This window comes from Pagrus major, chromosome 14 (assembly GCF_040436345.1).
Source record: "Pagrus major chromosome 14, Pma_NU_1.0".
Taxonomy (NCBI): domain Eukaryota; kingdom Metazoa; phylum Chordata; class Actinopteri; order Spariformes; family Sparidae; genus Pagrus; species Pagrus major.
In genome coordinates, this window is record NC_133228.1 from 14,488,858 (window position 1) to 14,507,577 (window position 18,720).

Sequence of the window (18,720 nt, forward strand, 5' to 3'; positions counted from 1 at the left end):
TCTCATGCTCATCCTCAGCAGTGGTTAGTGCCCACTCTTTAAGAAGTAGACTTAATAAAACGCTCCCTGTGTTCTGCAGCAGTCTGCTACAGATGTGCACAAATCACGCATTTGTTTATTATCACTGTTTTGGACCAGAAGCGTGGCTCCGCCCACTGAGACCAGCCCAACCAATGAGCTCATCGCTGCCTCAAAGGAGTGATCCGTATATCTGAACCTCCAGCCTGCCTGTTCATTGTACTGAGTCAGCGGCCATGCGCAAATGGATCCAGAGGAGGGCTGTGCTGTGTAGGCTGTAGTCTACATAAGATCTGTTGCCTGCGGGGCTGCACACTCACTGCCGACTGGAAATCACAGGCATCAGCTGGAGCCTTGACTTTGCATTTTTTTTTTTCTTCCAAGACGCACTGTGTTGAACATAAATCCAGGATAGACTGACGGCTACCATTGGGATCTCTCCAACAACCCCTCCTCCTCCTCCTCCTCTGATTCCTGACCATCTCGGACCACGGATGCAGAGAGCAGCAACGATGCGGCGGCTCCGCTGTTAACTCTTTGGGACCCCCCCTCCTCCTCCACTCCCCTTCCTCCTTGCTCCTTCTTCTACTACTCTGTGTGTTTTTTGCCGGTTTTATCTTAAAAGGAGGCCAAACAAACCTCCACAATGAAGCTCAAGCCGAACCAGACCAGGACATACGATGGCGAGGGCTTCAAGAAGCGAGCGGCGTGTCTGTGTTTCAAGAATGAACGCGAAGAAGAGGTAAGAGATTCCGCAGTGTAACGTTACGTAGAGCTGGACCTTAAGAGCAAGAGGTTGTGTGTGACTTTGTGGCCTAGTCATCCCCCCCCCCCCCGGTCTGCACCCAGTCATTCAAACAACACATGGGGCGACTGTGAATAAAACCGACGCTCGTCTTTAATAATGCGTATGGGTTTTGATTCATGGCGTCGCCTTCTAGGTGTAGCTGTGAGCGCACAGCTTTTCACTTTCCCCTTTTAGTGTCACTGTTTTGGTTTGTGTCGCTGCTGCTGCTGCTGTTGATGCTGCTGATGCGCCTTGAGCCATCCAGTTTAGGCTAGTTTGAGGAGCACGTCGAGAAGGGAGAGAAAAAAAGGGGGCTGCTGTCGAGCTAGCTTCAATTAGCAGCGAGCTACTAACGGTCGCCACTTTCACAATAAAAGCCCACCGCTGAGAACACCATTCTAAACTCCCAGCGGGCGTAACGTAAAGCTCTTATTTTGAAGACAAATTCCCTCTGCTTCCTGTTAGCTTCTTGCTAGCTTGAGGCGGCTAGCGGAGGGGGCGAGGCGCTCCGCTGCACGCTTCCTTTAATAGCAGGGGTTTAACATCGGCGTGTGTTGACTGAGGAGGCGAGAATATGGGCCAAGGGTCTATAATTAAGTATATCTATCAAGTGTCGCCACATTTAATACCACGGAAGGGGAAGCATCCATGACCAGGCAGTGGCCATTCATGATTATGCTGCATCCCGCCGGCCTTGAGCGGGCAGCTGCGTAGCAATTATGTGGATGGGGATTTAAAGGGGCCTTTACCATGTAAATAATGAATACTGGGTGACAGACTCACATTGTTGTTGTGTCTTCAAGAGTTTTCTAGATGATATGCAATACAGCAGACCCACTTTAAAAGACTTTACCGTAGCTTCATGTAGTATTTTACACCCCAAACCTAGTTAAAGATGCATTAGCTGTCATAGTTCACAGATATAAGGGTGTCACAAGAGCCAACACAACATATTGTCAAACTTTCCTTGACATGATGTGTTTTTGGTAACTCGTTTATTCATTTTTCTACTTTCTACTACAACTATAAGGCAACAATAAATGTAGTCACCCACAGCAAAACAAACAGTAGAAATTCAAATGCAAATATTGTTGAGGTAAACTCAAATATTTATTGTTTTCCGTTACTGAATAAACAAGCTGTTCCTAGAGGAAAGTAAGGTCCCCAGAACACTGTTTGAAGCTAGCAAGGTGGCAGGGTCCGCCACATATAAACAAAGTAAAACGGTATGAAATTGTGTTGTCCTTTTAAGGTCAGTTTGTTTGTTTAGGCGTAAAAAAATCAGTCATTGAAGATCTTTCTCTTATGATTATGATTTCTTCCACAAAGCTGCATAGTGCACCTTTAATGTGAGTGACTAAGGGTGAGTTTGAACTTGCATAATTTTTTTTGTCCCTTTTTCATCACAGTCATCAGGACATGAATGCTAAGAAGGGTGTCCATATAGACTAATGCTTGTCCAGAGAGCCTAAATTAAAGGGGCTTTATGTAAAAAAAAAAACAGTTTGTAGAAATATAAATGTATAAATCACTTTTTTATTGGCCATACGTGAGCCGATTGTAACCTGACGTGACCAATGAGACCTTCCCCGTCTTACTCGGTTGCCTATATCAGCCTGTGGAAGTTTTGTTTAAGTTGTTTAATGAAGCTAGACTGGATTTCTTTGTGAGGGACTTTGGTCGGATTATCCGCGACTATATGCACGTTCTCAACTGTCTCATCTCATTGCCTCTCTTTGCTCCGCTAACAGAGAGCAACAGTAGCTAACCTAGTTTAGAAATGGAGTCTAACATAAACAAACGACATGCTTTCGCAGAGACCCATTCATGCAAATCTTTCAAGTTATGCCGATTTCAACAGCACATTGTTTGATGGAGCGACACAATCTCCATTTACAGAAAATCATTTTTTTCTGACAAAATCCATAGCTCAGCATGCTGTTGATTGGGCTGTCTAGATAGACCCGGTCATATTAAGTAGTTTAGGTTCTGTTTTGGGTTGCCCACAAGTTATTTGTGTTGTCACGATACAGGATTTTCTAACTTCGATACAATACCTTGAGAAATACTAATATTCAATACCAGTTTCAATACCGCAGGGAAAATTGACATAACATTGAGGGAGCAAAACTTTTGATTTTCATTAAAAGATAAATATAACGACGATGTACGACTTTTCTTTTGTTAGATTGTAGCAGAGAACAGCAGAAAGACTGTATATTAATCATGAAATATCACACTTTTTTTCAAAACATCCATGTTTTCTATTTAGATTAAACCTTTATAACTAATGAGCACATGTCTCACTGTCAGACAGAGGAGAGGACGAGAAAGCTCAGCTGGTACAGATATTTTGATACTGCAGTAAAAACGAGTATTAAAACTGTTTCAAATATTCAGAATAAATATGTATCGATATTTTCGATAACACTACCAAGTTATTCTTACATTTATTGTGTCTGGTAAGTTACCTGATCCTTTTCGGGACCAATAATAACCATCTATCCACAATACTAGTAAGTCATATTTATGTCCAAACATCAGGGCCATATCTCTGTTCTTGTGGCATATCCTTGCCCGTCTAAATTTAGCCTCCTCTTTGAGCTTGGCGTAAACAAAGTGTTACACAATATACTGTAAAAGCAGCCCAGTCTGGTGCCGCTAGACTGGCACAGAGAGGTCTACCTGAGCCCTGCAGTGTTTGGCTGTACAACACAGAGCTCAGACACAGGGCATATCCACTCACTTATACATGTCGTCATTATGTCTGAGCTTCACGTGTAGGACCATGGAAGAGATTTTGAGATTTTCAAATAATTGTTTTATCGTCGTTATAAAACTTTGTACCTGCACGACTGCACTCTTACATAATTAATCTCAGAACTTGTTTGTACACTGCGGCTCTTTTCTTTTAACTTGGACTTACAGGACGGGACAGTCAGAGGATATTGTGACAACAGAAGTGTGTAGGTGTGACAATCACCCTCAGGATTTTCAGGCTTTGACAGGCATGTTGGCTCATGCAGTCAGAGATGACGCTGCTTGAAGTTAGAGAACCAATCTTGTGCTCTGATAGTGATTTTGGGTGCTCACACTGACAATTTACCATCTAAGGAAGCTTGAGAAACGGGGCTTTGCCTTATTAATACGTTCCTTAAACACATGCCCACATACACACAATTAGTTTCTAGACATTGGAGACTCAACTGTGGTGTAATAAGAGCCATACATGCTTCTGCTGGACTGTTTGTTTTGGAGAGGAAAGGAGAAAGCTGAGCCCTCAGGGCGAGGTGCTCTATGACAGCAATTAAACTCCCGACAGAGGGAAACGGGAACTTAACAAAGCAGAGTGACGGCAGTGATGGCTGAGCGGGGCACCTGGGTAAAAAAAAGAAAAGTAGTTGTAGTTTATTTCTGAATGATTTAATAAAGTCTACTCATTCATGCATTAAATTAAATTTGAAATGAGCGACCCTGATGAGTCTGTATTTGGTTAGTTAATCTAATTGGATATTGTGCACTGGAGTGTGTAGCTAATAAACAGTTTCTGAGAACTAATGCAATCACCACTTTCTCACCTGGTCACCCATCAGAAGCATGACTTTATGGATTTAAAGATACTATAACCAATATTTATAGATGGCAGTAGATTAAATGACTCTGTGTATGGGTGACTTTTATTGACTAACCTAATGAGAATTATCACCTGACTCTGCAATTACCCGTAGCTTTGGAGAGGTTTATAGCACATTTACAGTTTTGTTTCAGTCTTATGACTCTCAGGAGTTGGTGGAGACCAAAACAGAGGTAAAAGGAGGTTGAATATTGGACTTGCATTTGCCAGGTGGCCAGAAATATGATGCCAAATGAACGCTGATGTTTCTTCAGCCCGAACCCCCCCCCCCCCCCTCAGTGTGTTATATTGTTTCTTGAATGTAAAAGGTCTTGAAAGTTGAAAAGGTCCGCACCAACAGAAGCTCCTCTCTCCCACAGAAAACACTGCTCCTGAAATGCCTCGTCAGTAGTCCCACCTTTAATTCTGTCACTTCTTGACATCACACCATGTCACATATTTGCATAATTTATGCATAGCTGCTGGTTTTGGCACCTCTCTGTTGTTGTTGTTGTTGTTGTTGTTGTCGTCGTCGTCGTCGTCGTCGTCGTCGTCGTCGTCGTCGTCAGGGGTGCTGGCTCAGGCATGTGCAATCTGACCAATCAGAGCAGACTGGCTATTCAGGTGGAGGGGTCTTAAAGAGGCAGGAGCTAAAACGGAGCGTTTCAGACAAATGAGGATCATAGTGCTGCAGCTCTGGACAGTATAAGAAAACTGATGTGTTTTTTGAGCATTAAAGTATGTAAACCTATTCTAGTAGCAACCCAAAATAAAATGATGCACCTCCAAATGGTGCATAATGTGTTTAAAATGCTACATTAAAATCTGTTTGTTTGTCTTATGATTTACAAGCAGTGTTTATTCAAACAAACTTTAAATAATGCCACAAATTCATGCATCGTTTATATTTTTAGAGTGTAATCGGGACTCTTCTCGCTGTAACCTTTTATAATCTTTATCAGATTGTAAGCCAGCTGCTCCATATTGAAGGTACTGCAGCACATTGTAAACACTGTCATAATGGAAATAGGAGGGGCAGGTTATCAGTGTGAGTGGATGCTTCATCATAAAGTCAGAAATGTAGGCATTCAGTCTCTCCCTGCCTCTGCCTCTCCTGCTGTTTGTCTCTGGCGTTCCCTGTTTATGGCTCCTTTTTATTTGCTGATACCAGTATAATGCAGCGACTATATTACTGTCTTAGCACTATTGATTCCACCCCTGCACTCGAGCGTCTTAGATTTCCATCATTTTCTCCCCGCGGCACCCAGGCTGGCCTGGCATTTGGAGCCCTTCTTTATTTGACAGCTACAGGCGTTCCTCCTTCGGGAGGAGGAGGTGTTTATGTCCTCCAGAATATCCCTGCCTGCTGTCCCTGTTTGAGGCCATGCCAGAGGACTTGCTGTCGTAGCCGGTGTTTTACTACCAGTGGTAGTTCTGATATCTCAAATTGAGGAATTCAGTTAAGAGTGACTGCTCCTCTTCTAAATAGGATTACAACACAGGCGTCATTATTTATGCCATGTCATGCTGGTTATCCAGGAGTTTAAGCTTTTCTTAGTATCTTTGCATTGTTGGATGGATTTCTGGAAAAGGACTCGGACACCACAAAAGTCTCTACCCAGAGTAGATTTACTGTATGTTGCCTCAGAATTTGCCCACCTCCCTTTTCACACGGGGGCCCCTGGGAAGTGGTGTGATTTGCAAAACAGTAAAATGTCACTGGGACATACTACAGTCATGCTTTGGGGTTTCTCCTTTACCCTGCCCCCTCTTTTCTAAATATAAGTGGGCTTTTCTGTGCTCAGAATTCAGCTGTCAGGTGACCTATCTGTCATGACGGTGTGAGCTGTTTTGGTCAGTCATCCTGCTGTTCACTGTAGCCTGTGGAGTTTAGGCCGATGCTGCTTTTTTTCCATTTTGTCAAGAGTTACTGGACAGCTCAAAAAGAGTAAAGCTCTGCATGTAGATCACGTGTTGGTCTTCTGAGTAGGTGATTCCCAAACCACAGGTGCATTTACCTCTGAAGTTGCCAAGGGGTACTTGGAAAGATTTGTGGAGTTGGTTTACTAGGCTAATCTGACGAGATGGAGACTATGATGAGATTAATCATATATAAATCGGTTTTAACACCTGACATTTTGCAAGTGAGAGATCCTGGAAAGTAGTTAGAAAGCGAGCATGTAAGTCTGAGCAGTCAGCTGAAAGTATAAATGATTGAAGTAGATAGTTAAAAGGAATGATAAGCAGTCCAAACAGGTAATTGTAATAGATGTCTAAAACTTGGCTTAAGTTGGTGGTCAGCGGTTGATGGCTAAAAGTATGCTAAGAAATGGTTAATAGTTATCTTGGTTGACGGATACGAATAATAGCTAAATGGTTAATAGTTAGCTGAAGGGCATAGATAAATGGTGGATAGTTTGGCAAGGTAATTGATAAATGGTTGACAGCTAAAGGTAATGGATAAATGGTTGATAGTTAGTTAGGAGTAGGCTAGCCTAATAGCTGAATAGTTGATAGTTAGCTTAAATGTTTCAATAGTTAGCTAGACGTAATGGCTTAATGGTTTATAGTTAGCTGAAAGTAATGGAGGGTTGATGGTTAGCTTAGAGTATTTGAAAAGTGGTTGGTGGTTAGCTTAAAAAGTAGTGCATAAACGGTTGATTGTTAGCTTAAAGTAATGAAGAAAGGGTTGACAGCTAGGAAAAATTTGGCTAAATGGTTGATAGTTAGCTAAAAGTAATGGATAAATGGTTGACAGCTGAAAGTAACTGATCCAAGATTGAAATGGCAAACTAAAAGTAATAAACAAATGGTGAAGAACTAGCTAAAAGTGTATTTGTATGAAAATGAGAACATGTCGAAGGGTTACAGGCTGTGGTACAAGTCAGTCAAAAAGGATAGGAACCCCTGTTCACATTGCTGACCAGTTAATGAACTTCAAATATTTACATTTCAGTGGTATGAATGCGTTCCTAGGAATTGTGACCTCTGCGTAGGAAGATGAACTGACGTTTGCAGACTTGATTTTGTTGTGGCGACACTGAAGTGTGCCTTTTGCGGAGCTTTAAAAGGCTGCACCAATCTCCCGCCGCTCCCTCTTATGAATATGTCGCTGTGTTCATCTCAGAAGCACATGTGAAGAAACAAATCTTAATTACATGCCGTTTGTAATATGTCGATTTGGTGCTCCACATTCCTACATTCATTAAAACAAAGCTAAATGCAGCCTGTGTTCCTGCGAGGCAGCAACCAAAAGATAAAAATGGAACAACCAAAGCAGAAATTCGCTTTGTCCTCGCTGCCCCGGAAGCTCTGTGGCTTTTTGTTTTGTATACATCGCACACTGTCAGCTCAGGACACGTTGACACCAGTGATCTCCGTTTAAGCCTCGCTGGCTGCGGCTCGGCACAGAGACACAGCATTCAGACAGTGAGGGCAGCAGGTTGGAGTACTCCAAATCAATCACATACAAAACAAGAATGAGGGAATGGATTTTTTTATTATGTCAGAGGCTAAAAAATCTGGATCTTCTAAAAATACCATTGTTGTCTTTTTTTTCTTAGTTTTCTCGGATTTAGTTTTAAGGGGGAATATGTACTAAAGTCTTTTTTGATTTCTTTTGCCTAAACAGACTAAATAAACAAACTCTTTGTTTTCATGACTGAATAAACAAACTGACCTTTAAGGACAACACAATTTCATACTGTTTCATGCTTTGTTTATATTTGGCGGACCCTGCCACCTTTCTCGCTTCAAACAGTGTTCTGGGGACCTTATTTTCCTCTGAGAACAGCTTGTTTATTGAGTTATGAATAAAATAAATATGTCTGAGTTTGTATTATCACCTCATTAATATTGTAAATATTAAAAATCTGAGTTTGAATGTCTTCTCCTACACTACATATTACTGTTTTTAAAGGACAAAAGTTCACATTCAGTTGGCAAAGGCCAGTCTCTTTAACAAAGAGCTCCTTCAACCAAGTTACGAGGTTCAACTTTGCACATTTCTTTTAACAGTTTGCACTCTCCTGAGAAGACGACATGTTCTGCACCAGCATTATTATTCCTATGCGAGTGTAAATGCACACGTCACTTACTGTACACTATATAAGACAAGCACCTGTTGCATAGGATAAACACCTGCTGTGTGTTTTTCTTGGCCCTTTTCATCTCCGGTAAATGTTTACCGACCGTGCTCACATTTAATCCACATCATCACGCTCGGCATTCGTACTGTATAGCTACACTCAGGCAGCCCCCCCTCCGCCTCCCGCCCTTCATCCTAACCTATATAGTCTGGGAAAAAGGCAGGTGGCCGAGTTGGGTGAACGCGGCACGTGAGGAAGACGGCAGCCGCCAACGCTCGCTGTCGAGGGCCCCGAGCATGTGCCGTCCAATCGGTTTGACCCTTGAAGACAATCAGCCCCAATCCTGTTAGAGAACGTAAGGGAAGACATACGAAAGCTGAGTTAGGATTAAGTGACAGACTGACTCCTCTGGCAGATTACTGGATATGGTGATCAGATGGGAGGCAGAGGTGGATGTCGCCGTATGTTGCACAAGCTGCTTACACATGACTCTTTACTGCAGGTGTGTTCACTGAAAGTTGTGTATTGGTAAATGATTTAATAACTGATGATTACAAGCTGTAAGAGTGAGAAAATGCTGTTGAATCACACGTGAACAAGACAAGACTGCACATGAATCTAATTTAATCGGCTTCTCTTGTATTGGCTAAATGACCTGTTTCCTGTGTTTTAAAACTGATTGAATTGACTCCATACAAATGCGTTAATGTTTACAGCAGGTGTCCTGTCGGTCTGTTGTGGTTGCTATATAGATACTGCCAGAAACTGCAGTCACAGGCACATCCGATCCGTGGCATATCGGTGTACACTGCAACTGTAGTGTAATTCAAGCCCCGCAGGCCGCTCAGGGGGAGCACTGGCGGGATTTGGGTGGCTCATGCTTGGTTTACATGCATTGTTTGCTGAGGTCATGTTGTGGTGGAAGCGCTCCAACGCTGGCAGTGATTGAGCTGCTTTGCTGGACTGGAAAAATCCTAAAAATGTTATTTTGCAAAGTAGACGGATACTTGAACCCTCTGAGAAACAAAACCAAACAAAGTTGTCACAGAAAAATATGAGAAAATACTAGATTGGTAAGGTTGAGCGAAAAAATCCTGGATCCGTCCCTTTATCAGGATCCACTCCAAAAGTTTTTGGGGTCTGTTCTGGGTCGAGACCCATCCTTGATCCAAGTTTCAAAGAAATCCGAGTAGTAGTTTGAGTGTAATCCTGGCGACAAACCAACATATTAACGGACACAGGCCGACTAGAAAGGCTAGCAACATTTAATCGATCTAAAGCGCACCTCCCTATTTTTGAGTGGGAATCATTCTTAATTAATTTATATTTTTAGTCCTTGTATCTGTTTTACTTGGAAGATTTATACTATTTATACCAAATATCACGTCAGAATTAAATATTTAAAGCTGTGAGGCCTGTGGTAGATTTAGGATCCTGTAAACAACCACGGAGAATAAATAGCAGGGGGCTACACCAATCATCAGTCATCTGTCCTTCAGACCCGAGTCAAAAGGGTCAGAGATCATGTCTCATGTTAAGTCCTCAGTTTCAGTGTGACCAGCCAAGTCAAGACCACTGAATGGAGGTGAAATAAAGGACTCGACATGTTCTACAATTCTTAAACTTGCGCTTCCTTTATAGGTGTTGCTGGTCAGCAGCAGTCGACACCCGGACCAGTGGATCGTCCCCGGGGGCGGGATGGAGCCTGAGGAGGAACCATGTGGTGCCGCAGTGAGGGAGGTGTTTGAGGAGGTGAATAAACCTGTTTTAATACCACTTAAACCGAGATTTGACGCCCAAGTGAGGGCAATCAGAAAATGAACACATGAAGGGAAGTAGGTGGTTGAACCGAACCACTTTTTTTGGTGTGTTTGACAGTGTTGGCTTACGTCCAAAGACCACCTGTCCATTATGTAACAGGCACTCAAAGCAGTATGCAAAGAAAGTGCCCTTTTGGAAATGTCTTGGTGTTGTAAAAGTCCTCTGTCCCTGTAAACTGTCTATGTACAAACCGCCAGACATGTGACACAAGTCATTTCATCCAAGTCTAAAGCAAGTCACAAGTCATTTCTTCTGGTCCGGGTCAAGTCAAGTTTAAGTAGGGCCCCAAGTCATTTATTTTTTCTGTCAAGTCAAGCGGCAAGTTATCAAAACAGTGACTTGAGGCCACATCTCTGCAAACTGCAGGATTTTCCGAATATTTCTCATATTTTTTATTTAAGTGCCCCAAATGCTACAATGCTCAAGGCTGTAATTCCCCCAAACATCCCAGTTTCAACCAAGAAATGTAATTTTGATCAACGATAGTTCCTTATAAAGACATGTCTTTCCATTCATTATCATTCGAAATCCTGCAAAAGCTCTCAAACACACTTCTGTGCATCTTCGGGGTCACACACATCTTTGACATCATAAACCAGAACTAGACTTGCATGGCGCAAACAGCTGTCCGCAGTATCCATGTTAGAGGGTGAGATTTCTGAAAGGCCACTTTGGTGTCAGTGGCTGGATGACTGAGGTGTCTGCTGGTATTCCAGAGGTCCCTCTGCTCGAGAACCTTGTGTTCTCAGCCACGTCAGCGATCTAAACTTGGCTCTTCGCTGGATTCCTGTGCCTTCACAGACCCTGCGGCCCAGCCCGCTGGACACATCAGTGGGACAGAGTGACACTTGTGAAGTATGCTGAGCAGGGGACTGGAGAAGGGGACAGATGTCATATGTCTTGACTAGTAATTTGATTCCTGTGAAGCGCGTCTGAATTAATAAAGCAACTGTTAAGTGTTATGAAACGGACGTAATGACATTTGATAATATTCTTTCAGCAATCGTGCCAGGTTTTTGTTCCCAGGTGAAAGGACATTGCAAATGATTGGTGTAACATCCAACCAGTCTTAAACCCTACAAGGTTTTATTAAGACATCATCATATTTTGTAATAATTATGGCTTGGCTGATAAATTGAAGAAGCTGTGAGGCCACAGAAGACAAAAATCTCTCAGTCTGGGCGTGGGGATTTATTCTGCGCTTTAGTTCTGAACGTTTTTGTGTTTGGGTTGTTGTTTGCCAGGCATTTCTATATCAACACAAAGCCTGGGAGGTTACAGTAGAGTTCAGCACAAAGAGGCGGACCTGTACTTCTCTAAAACACTGAAATCTAATACACAATACCCATTGTTTTGACAGAGCATAGTCTGTGGTTTGAACACTGTTTTTCACCCTCTATTCATCTTTGTGAGAGATTGTGCTGTAATGCCACGGCGACTCAAAACTTTTTTAAAAATCTCACAAAGAAGCGGTCTGTTTTTTCCGTACACTAGAGCCAGAACGGAAAATAAAAAGCTTTTTTCTAATGTGTTTTTTTTTCATTTGTTCCTCAGGCTGGTGTGAAGGGCAAGCTAGGACGCCTGCTTGGTGTGTTTGAGGTAAGCTTTCACGTCCTCATCTCACTCTGCACTTTATTATGCATATGTATAATAAACCGCCGATTACAGGAGGATGAGATGCACACATTAGCATGTAATGATTAACCTTTTGTCACTCATTAGCATGCAATATAACATTTTTGTATATTATTGATTTTTGTTAAGAATGCATCAGTGACTGATCTTTAAGCAGGAAAAATTGGACATAAATTGGACAGATAACACAGAAAATGGCTAAAGATGCAACTTGAATATATGCAGGGGTGAAGGCTATTTTTCGTATTGAACTTGCATGTATTCATGGTTTTGTATCATCTGTTTCTTTAAAGCAAAACCAGGATCGGAAGCACCGGACGTACGTGTACGTGTTGACTGTCACAGAGACGCTGGAGGCCTGGGAGGACTCGGTCAACATAGGTACGGTTTCCCTTCACCTCCCAATGAATGCTTACAGATGCTGCAGTGTGTGAGAACTCGCTCACGTTTTATAATATACTATATGTTGTTATTTATGTGAAGGCCTGTATAGTGCATGGATACTGTATGGGCATAGGGGTATGCAGTGACAACAGGTGACCATAAATCTAGGCCACTGATCTGAGCTGCAGTGGTTCCTGGCTGCAGTACATTACAGCTGTCAGCAGCCTGGACGCCACTATCCTGCCTGTGGTGGAGAGCATCCTCCAACTGTTAATGTTACTACGCCTGTTATGTGCACTATTTTCTTGCTTTGAGCTCTAAGGATAAATTTAAAGGTGCATTATGTAAGAATTGGCCACCTGTTGAATTCATACTCCGACACATTAGAGTCAGTGTATTACTAGAGTAACTGCTAACTGTATTCTGTTTATGCATCAGTGACTGTAGCTACTGTAGGTAGCCTGTTAGCTCAGTAAGCTGTGCAGCTAACTAGACAACCAGGGGAGGGTTGGTGTTTATGCTGCTAGCACAGGAGCTTTGGATCGCAAGGACAAAGGCTTTCGGGTCCAGGGCTAGCTGGTTAGCATGCTAACTTTAGTAGATACAGCATCTCTGCAACACAATGCATGGACATATTTGACATAACATCAAAACTCCCTTCAGATTGCTGCAGAACGCCTCAGTACTGTGTCTCTCGTACTTCCCAGTTTCAGTTATTACGGTGAACCATTTCTTCCTATTTTAGTTAGAGTAACATGCTGCAGCTATTAAAGTTCATAACTTCCTTAATCTTTGTTGCATGTATAGAAGAAATACCTGTGATCCAATGTAAAATCATCCTGTTTTAAAACAGCCTCTTCTGTACAATAACACAGAATTGATAGAATCTGTATGTTTATGACTTTGTTATTGCACCATGCAGGGAAGACCCAATCTGAAACCTTTCTTTTAACTCGTACATTGTGCTCTGTCGCCCTCTGCAGGCCGCAAGCGGGAGTGGTTCACCGTGGACGAGGCCATCAAAGTGCTGCAGAGCCACAAACCCGTCCACGCCGAGTACCTGCGGAGGCTCCAGCTCAGCTGCTCCCCAACCAACGGGAACTCCATCCTCCCGAGCCCACCGCCGAACGACAACTACCCCCATTACAGCGCCACCGCCACCACTCCGTCGACGGGCAGCGTGTTGGGCACCTCCTGCAGATAGGACTGCACCTAAAACCTCATGAACTGTCCCGCTCGGACCGTTCACTGAAAGTTTGTACAGTCTTGCATGAATCTAATGACTTTTCAGAGCTCTCCTGTATGTATAATTTCTAGTCTTGGGAGGACAGGACAGACCAAAGCCATCACCAGAACTGTGTTAAAGACTCATGGGAGAAGTCTCTGACAGAAAAAACTGTGGATATCTCAAGAACACTTTTTCTTTTGCTGGCAAACACCAGACTGATGAGCTGAAGCTTGAGAAGAGGAAGCTGCAGCACACTCTGCTGGCGTTGATCACCCGGTGAAGGAATGCCTTACAGAAACTTTGTATGAATGTTGTGTTTGGGTCGTTTTATTTCACTAACGGTCATTTTTTATTTTCTTTTTAGCAGAACGGATACGCTTTCTAGTCAATAAAAGAGTAATTGACCTCTAAGCACGTCCATGTGGGGAATGTTTCCAGGCTTGATAATGTCTTAGTCATCAAACCATGATGATAAACCACATGGATCTCACTTTAAAACCTTAATGTTGCTGAGTTTCAAGGATCTCCTCTGCTGCATTTTAATGTAAAGTGGATTTTCTTCGCACCATGCAATCATTGGTAACAATTTGGTCTAAAATGATAAACTCGCCCCAACATCTCCTTTCAGAAAAATGGATTATGGCATTAAATGAAACTAATTAAACAGAAAATATTCTACACAATTAATATAAACCAATACTAAAAAAACAACAGTAGAACAAAATAAAATGGGTTTTGGTTGTAGACGACCGGGTCAAAGGTCAAAGACATGCTATCTCACCGGATTGTAGCAGCCGTCAGGAGTCGATACCTCAGTAAACTGAAAACTGGATCTGAGTCATGATGCTGCGAGTCCACTAACCTTGACCGATCCAACAAACCGGTCTGTTGTCCATTTTCCACCACATACCTTTCATCAGCACTTACTGTTTCCCACGTTGTCACACTGAAAGTATTTAATGCGTCTTTGCCTTTAGGTATTACGAGCTGCTGGGGTCAACAGTTTATTTCAGTTGTCGGTTGAAAGAGACGTTTCTCTTCAAGTCATTTGTATATTTGACTTTAAATGAAAATGACTGTTTGACTGCTCTCTGTAGATGAATGCTTAGCAGTTCAGCAAACACGTCTCATGGCGCTGCAGGGCAATTTGGTAAAAATGAACAATACGATTGTTTTCTCCACCATCTGCAAGTAACTAACATTACTGGTGCCTCTGGCTGCAACTAACAACTATTTTCATTATTGATTCATCTGTCGACAGCTTTATGGTTTGGTTTATTGGTTTCATTCTCGGATCATAAACCCTTTACTGGTTCAAAAATGTTAAAAAATGCATATTTAATATAAATACTTCAATATTTCTTTCTGTTTTGGGGGTTACCGCCTAAACAAGCTCAATTTTTGGGGTGTCATAGAAAGGATGAAGGGCAGATTCCTTCTCTCCATGTTTCCTGCGCGACTCGACTATAAACTTTGAATATGAAGACAGAAGTCCAAAGAAAAAAGCCTCAAATCAGCAGTTAAAATGTCACGTTTCAGATTGTTTTTTCTTTCTTTGTTTTTTTGCTTAAGCGACACCCACTCACTTCTGTGTTGACAGCTGAATGACGACTAGTAAACCACACGGAGATTTGTAAATATCTTTGAAGAGAAACATTGAATTGTGTTTTTAACCTGAATGAACCTGTAAAATTTCTCTTAATATTTTATATATTTTTTAACAATGTACAAATGGCAGGAATATAAAAAAAACAAAAAAAAAATGGTGTAGAAAAACCCACTGAGAACAGTATGTACAGTATGTTTGTATTGATCACAATGTGCCACAGGGTTGGGATATGAAGGTTGGTTGGTTTGTGAATCCGAGTGAGATCGAGATGGTTGAGTTGATTTGTAAATGACGATTTGGTGGAAATCAATGTGTTCAAGTTCAGATTGAGATGTTCAGTGACGCATCAGAAAATAAGGAAAGGTTAGAGGATTGTTTGTTTTCTTTTTTACAGATTATGTCTAGCATCTTGCTAATAAACGACTGGATATCAATACAAATAGACGTAAATGATGAAATCGGGGTTTTATAACATTTTGGGGGTAATGTTTAAAAAATAGAGGCAACACAGTAATGATCAGACAGATTTTGGTAAGACAATGAAAAATTATTTGCATTTTTCACAGACAAACTCTTCTTTGTTGTTCTTTAGGAGTAAAAACATGCCTCCTCTTTTAACTTTCCCCCCGTGACCCCGAAATTCGGTCTCCTTTCATCTGCTCCATTACATTTCTTATCTGCGAAATCATAAACTTTGTGACTACAATCCAGCCATCGTAAACTTTCAGCCTTGTCTGCCGCGAATTAAGGAGTCGAACCATCTCATACCTCTCTCTGTGTGTGTGTAAGTGTGTGTTGTTGGTTGATGAGCGTGAAATATGACGTGCCAAAATGGAAAAGTGTGATCAGGTGGGCGAATTTTTTGATGTCACGTTACACGACACAGATTTCTTAGGCCAAAAAAATAACAATCTTAAACATTGTTTGATGAACTTAATTAATGTAATTTAGGAATATAATCATTTATAATGTGAACTGGTGTGTTTTTAGAGACTGACTGCATCCCTCATTGTTGAAATGATGACTAATGAATCACAGGCACTTAATCTTTTAACCCCATGCTGTTTTTAAAAATCCACTTGAGCATATAAGACTATCGCAATCAACAATCCAGATAACTTAAGCCCATTCGTCTAGAGGCTGACACACCTTCCTCCTCCACTTTTGTTTGATTCTTGGTTCTATGTTGTTCAATGAATGCTGCTTTTACGGGTCGAGCATGACGGTCGGTGATACGAATCCCACGAATGAAATGTAAGACAGTCCGGACACGAGCGTCCGCTAAATGACCGTATTGAGACAGCTTGATTGTTCGAACACATTGTAACGTCACGTTGGATGTATCCAGAGCATTTTAAATCAAACATACCGAAAAACTTGTCACCATTTTTGTCATGAATATTATGCACAGAAAAGTGTAATGTGAACGTGATTTGAAGACCTGGACTGGAAAGATTGTTTTTGAGAAAAGATTGCATTAAAGAGGAGAAAACGTATTGTACTTGTCACGATTATTGTTTTTTGTAGAAAGAATCACTGTTCGGCCATTGATTCATTGGCTTTTTTTTCAAAAGGAAAATAAGGCGTTTCAATTAGAGGGCAAGCAGCTGATCAGCATATATGTCAAAACATCAAAACATGGAAACATTTGAAGGAGTCATGACTAGAATAACCTGCTATAAGGCCCCAGGGTGAAAATGTGGGCCACTTTCCACCTCCACCCCCCATTTTCAGCAGGGATTAGCATCTGTAATGTCACACTTTTATTGGATGACATTGTGGAGGTAGACAGTTTGCACACTATCAGGTAACAGGGGGCAGTAAGACCACATTTTGACTCACTGGCTGTGAGCCTTCAGGACAGCTTTACTTAGTCATCCAGCTTTGTTTCAATGTAATAAAACTGAGCATATTATAAAAGAATAAAGTCGAAGTAGGTCTTTGTTCTCATTTCGGAAAACACAAACAGGCCAAGCAGTTGCTGGCGACACCGTATCAACAGCACAAAGAGCCAAATGTGGCCTAAATAAATACAGACACTCATAAATGTCTGGTAGGAAAAGTCATGGCTATAAAAGTTTGTCTAATTGCGTCAGGTGTAAAGACCAATCCTTTCCCTGGAAATACACACCTGGTAGACGCCCCACTTGTGTTTGGCAACAGTTTCCCCTTACAACTCAAGACAAACAGGGCGCTGCTCTGCTCTAGTGTGGTAAACTGATCATGTAGGCAGCTACTGACTCCTATATTCAACTGTTACTTACTCATAACCAGATGCACCTGTTATCCAAAGTTAGGCGTTTACAAACGTTGGAAGTATTCCCCCATCTTGCCCAGTCAACGTGTGTGCCTCAAAGAATAGATGTTAATGACAAAGCCGGAAGAAGTAATCTGATTTTATGCTTGTAGTTATACCACAGTTAATAAAACTCAATTACAAGTCAAAGTCCAGCTTCAGTTCAAGTATCAGCAAAATGCACTTGAAGAGTAAAAGTACATACTGAAGAATGCCTCACTTAAGAGATATATATTCATATTAAGAGGTCATATTATCCTTTTTGGGTATTTGCCTTTCCTCTGTTGTGTTATGTGGCATTTTTGTGCATGTAAAAGGTCTGCGAAGGGAAAAAGTGCATGTGCAACTCTCATCAAAGATTCAACAGAGGCAAGATGTCTCACTCGATAGCTAAAACGAAGCTTTCAAGGCACAGTGTGTAAAGGGATGCTGCAGCAATGCACCAAATGAGTAAGTAACGTGTTTTTGGAAAATTAAAGTATGTAAACCTATTCTACTAGGACCCCCAAATAAAAGTATGAACCTGGAAATTAGCATAATATGACCTCTTTAATAATAATATTCAAACAGTATTTTAATTTTGTACCTGGGCAAGATAGAGCTAACCGCCTATTAGCTTGACAGTCTCACTCAACAAGGCTAGGCTATAAAAAAACGATATTTAAACGGTTTTATTGACATATTATGTCATCGTCAAAACACATGGGCTATCTAGTTTGTTTTTTCTACAGTTAAACAAAAAAAAAAAGTTTTTTAAGTACTTTTTCACACTGATTACCTACAGACGAAACAAGCTAGCTAATCTTTCCCTTGATTCTAGTCTTTCAGCTAAGCTAACTGCCTGTTAGCTTGACCATCTAACTGAGCAATAGGCTTCTCAGCTAAGCTAGCTAACCTAACTCCTTGCCAGAAAGAAAATAATATGGATGTGTATTAATGTATTTCTCAAAATGTTGAGCTATTATTATTAAATACTTTGTGGTAAACTAAATGTATACAGCCTGTTTTGAACGGTTTAGTCAGTGAAGTAATCTTTCATGTAGCTTAAATGAAACTACAGCTGTTACCTCAAATAGCCTACAATAAAATCCAGTAAATGTACTTTGTTACATGCCACATTAATAGTGTAACGTGAACCGAAACCAGCCAGCAGCAGCGACACCTGACACCTCAGGTGCGTCGCCTGTAGCCCCGCCCTCCTCAGTGTCAGGGCTGCGGTGGACCCACCTGAATGGGACAAA

The 18,720-nt window shown here is 41.6% G+C and overlaps 1 protein-coding gene across 1 annotated transcript; it reads left to right on the plus strand.

Moving 5' to 3' along the window:
- The first annotated feature begins 234 nt into the window (after window positions 1-234).
- Window positions 235-16,679, plus strand: nudt4b (nudix (nucleoside diphosphate linked moiety X)-type motif 4b). Its single transcript, XM_073480206.1, has 5 exons — window positions 235-760; window positions 10,148-10,258; window positions 11,882-11,926; window positions 12,256-12,343; window positions 13,330-16,679. The coding sequence occupies exons 1-5, from the start codon at window positions 665-667 to the stop codon at window positions 13,548-13,550; spliced, it is 561 nt and encodes a 186-aa protein (XP_073336307.1). The 5' UTR covers window positions 235-664; the 3' UTR covers window positions 13,551-16,679.
- Window positions 16,680-18,720: the final 2,041 nt, after the last annotated feature.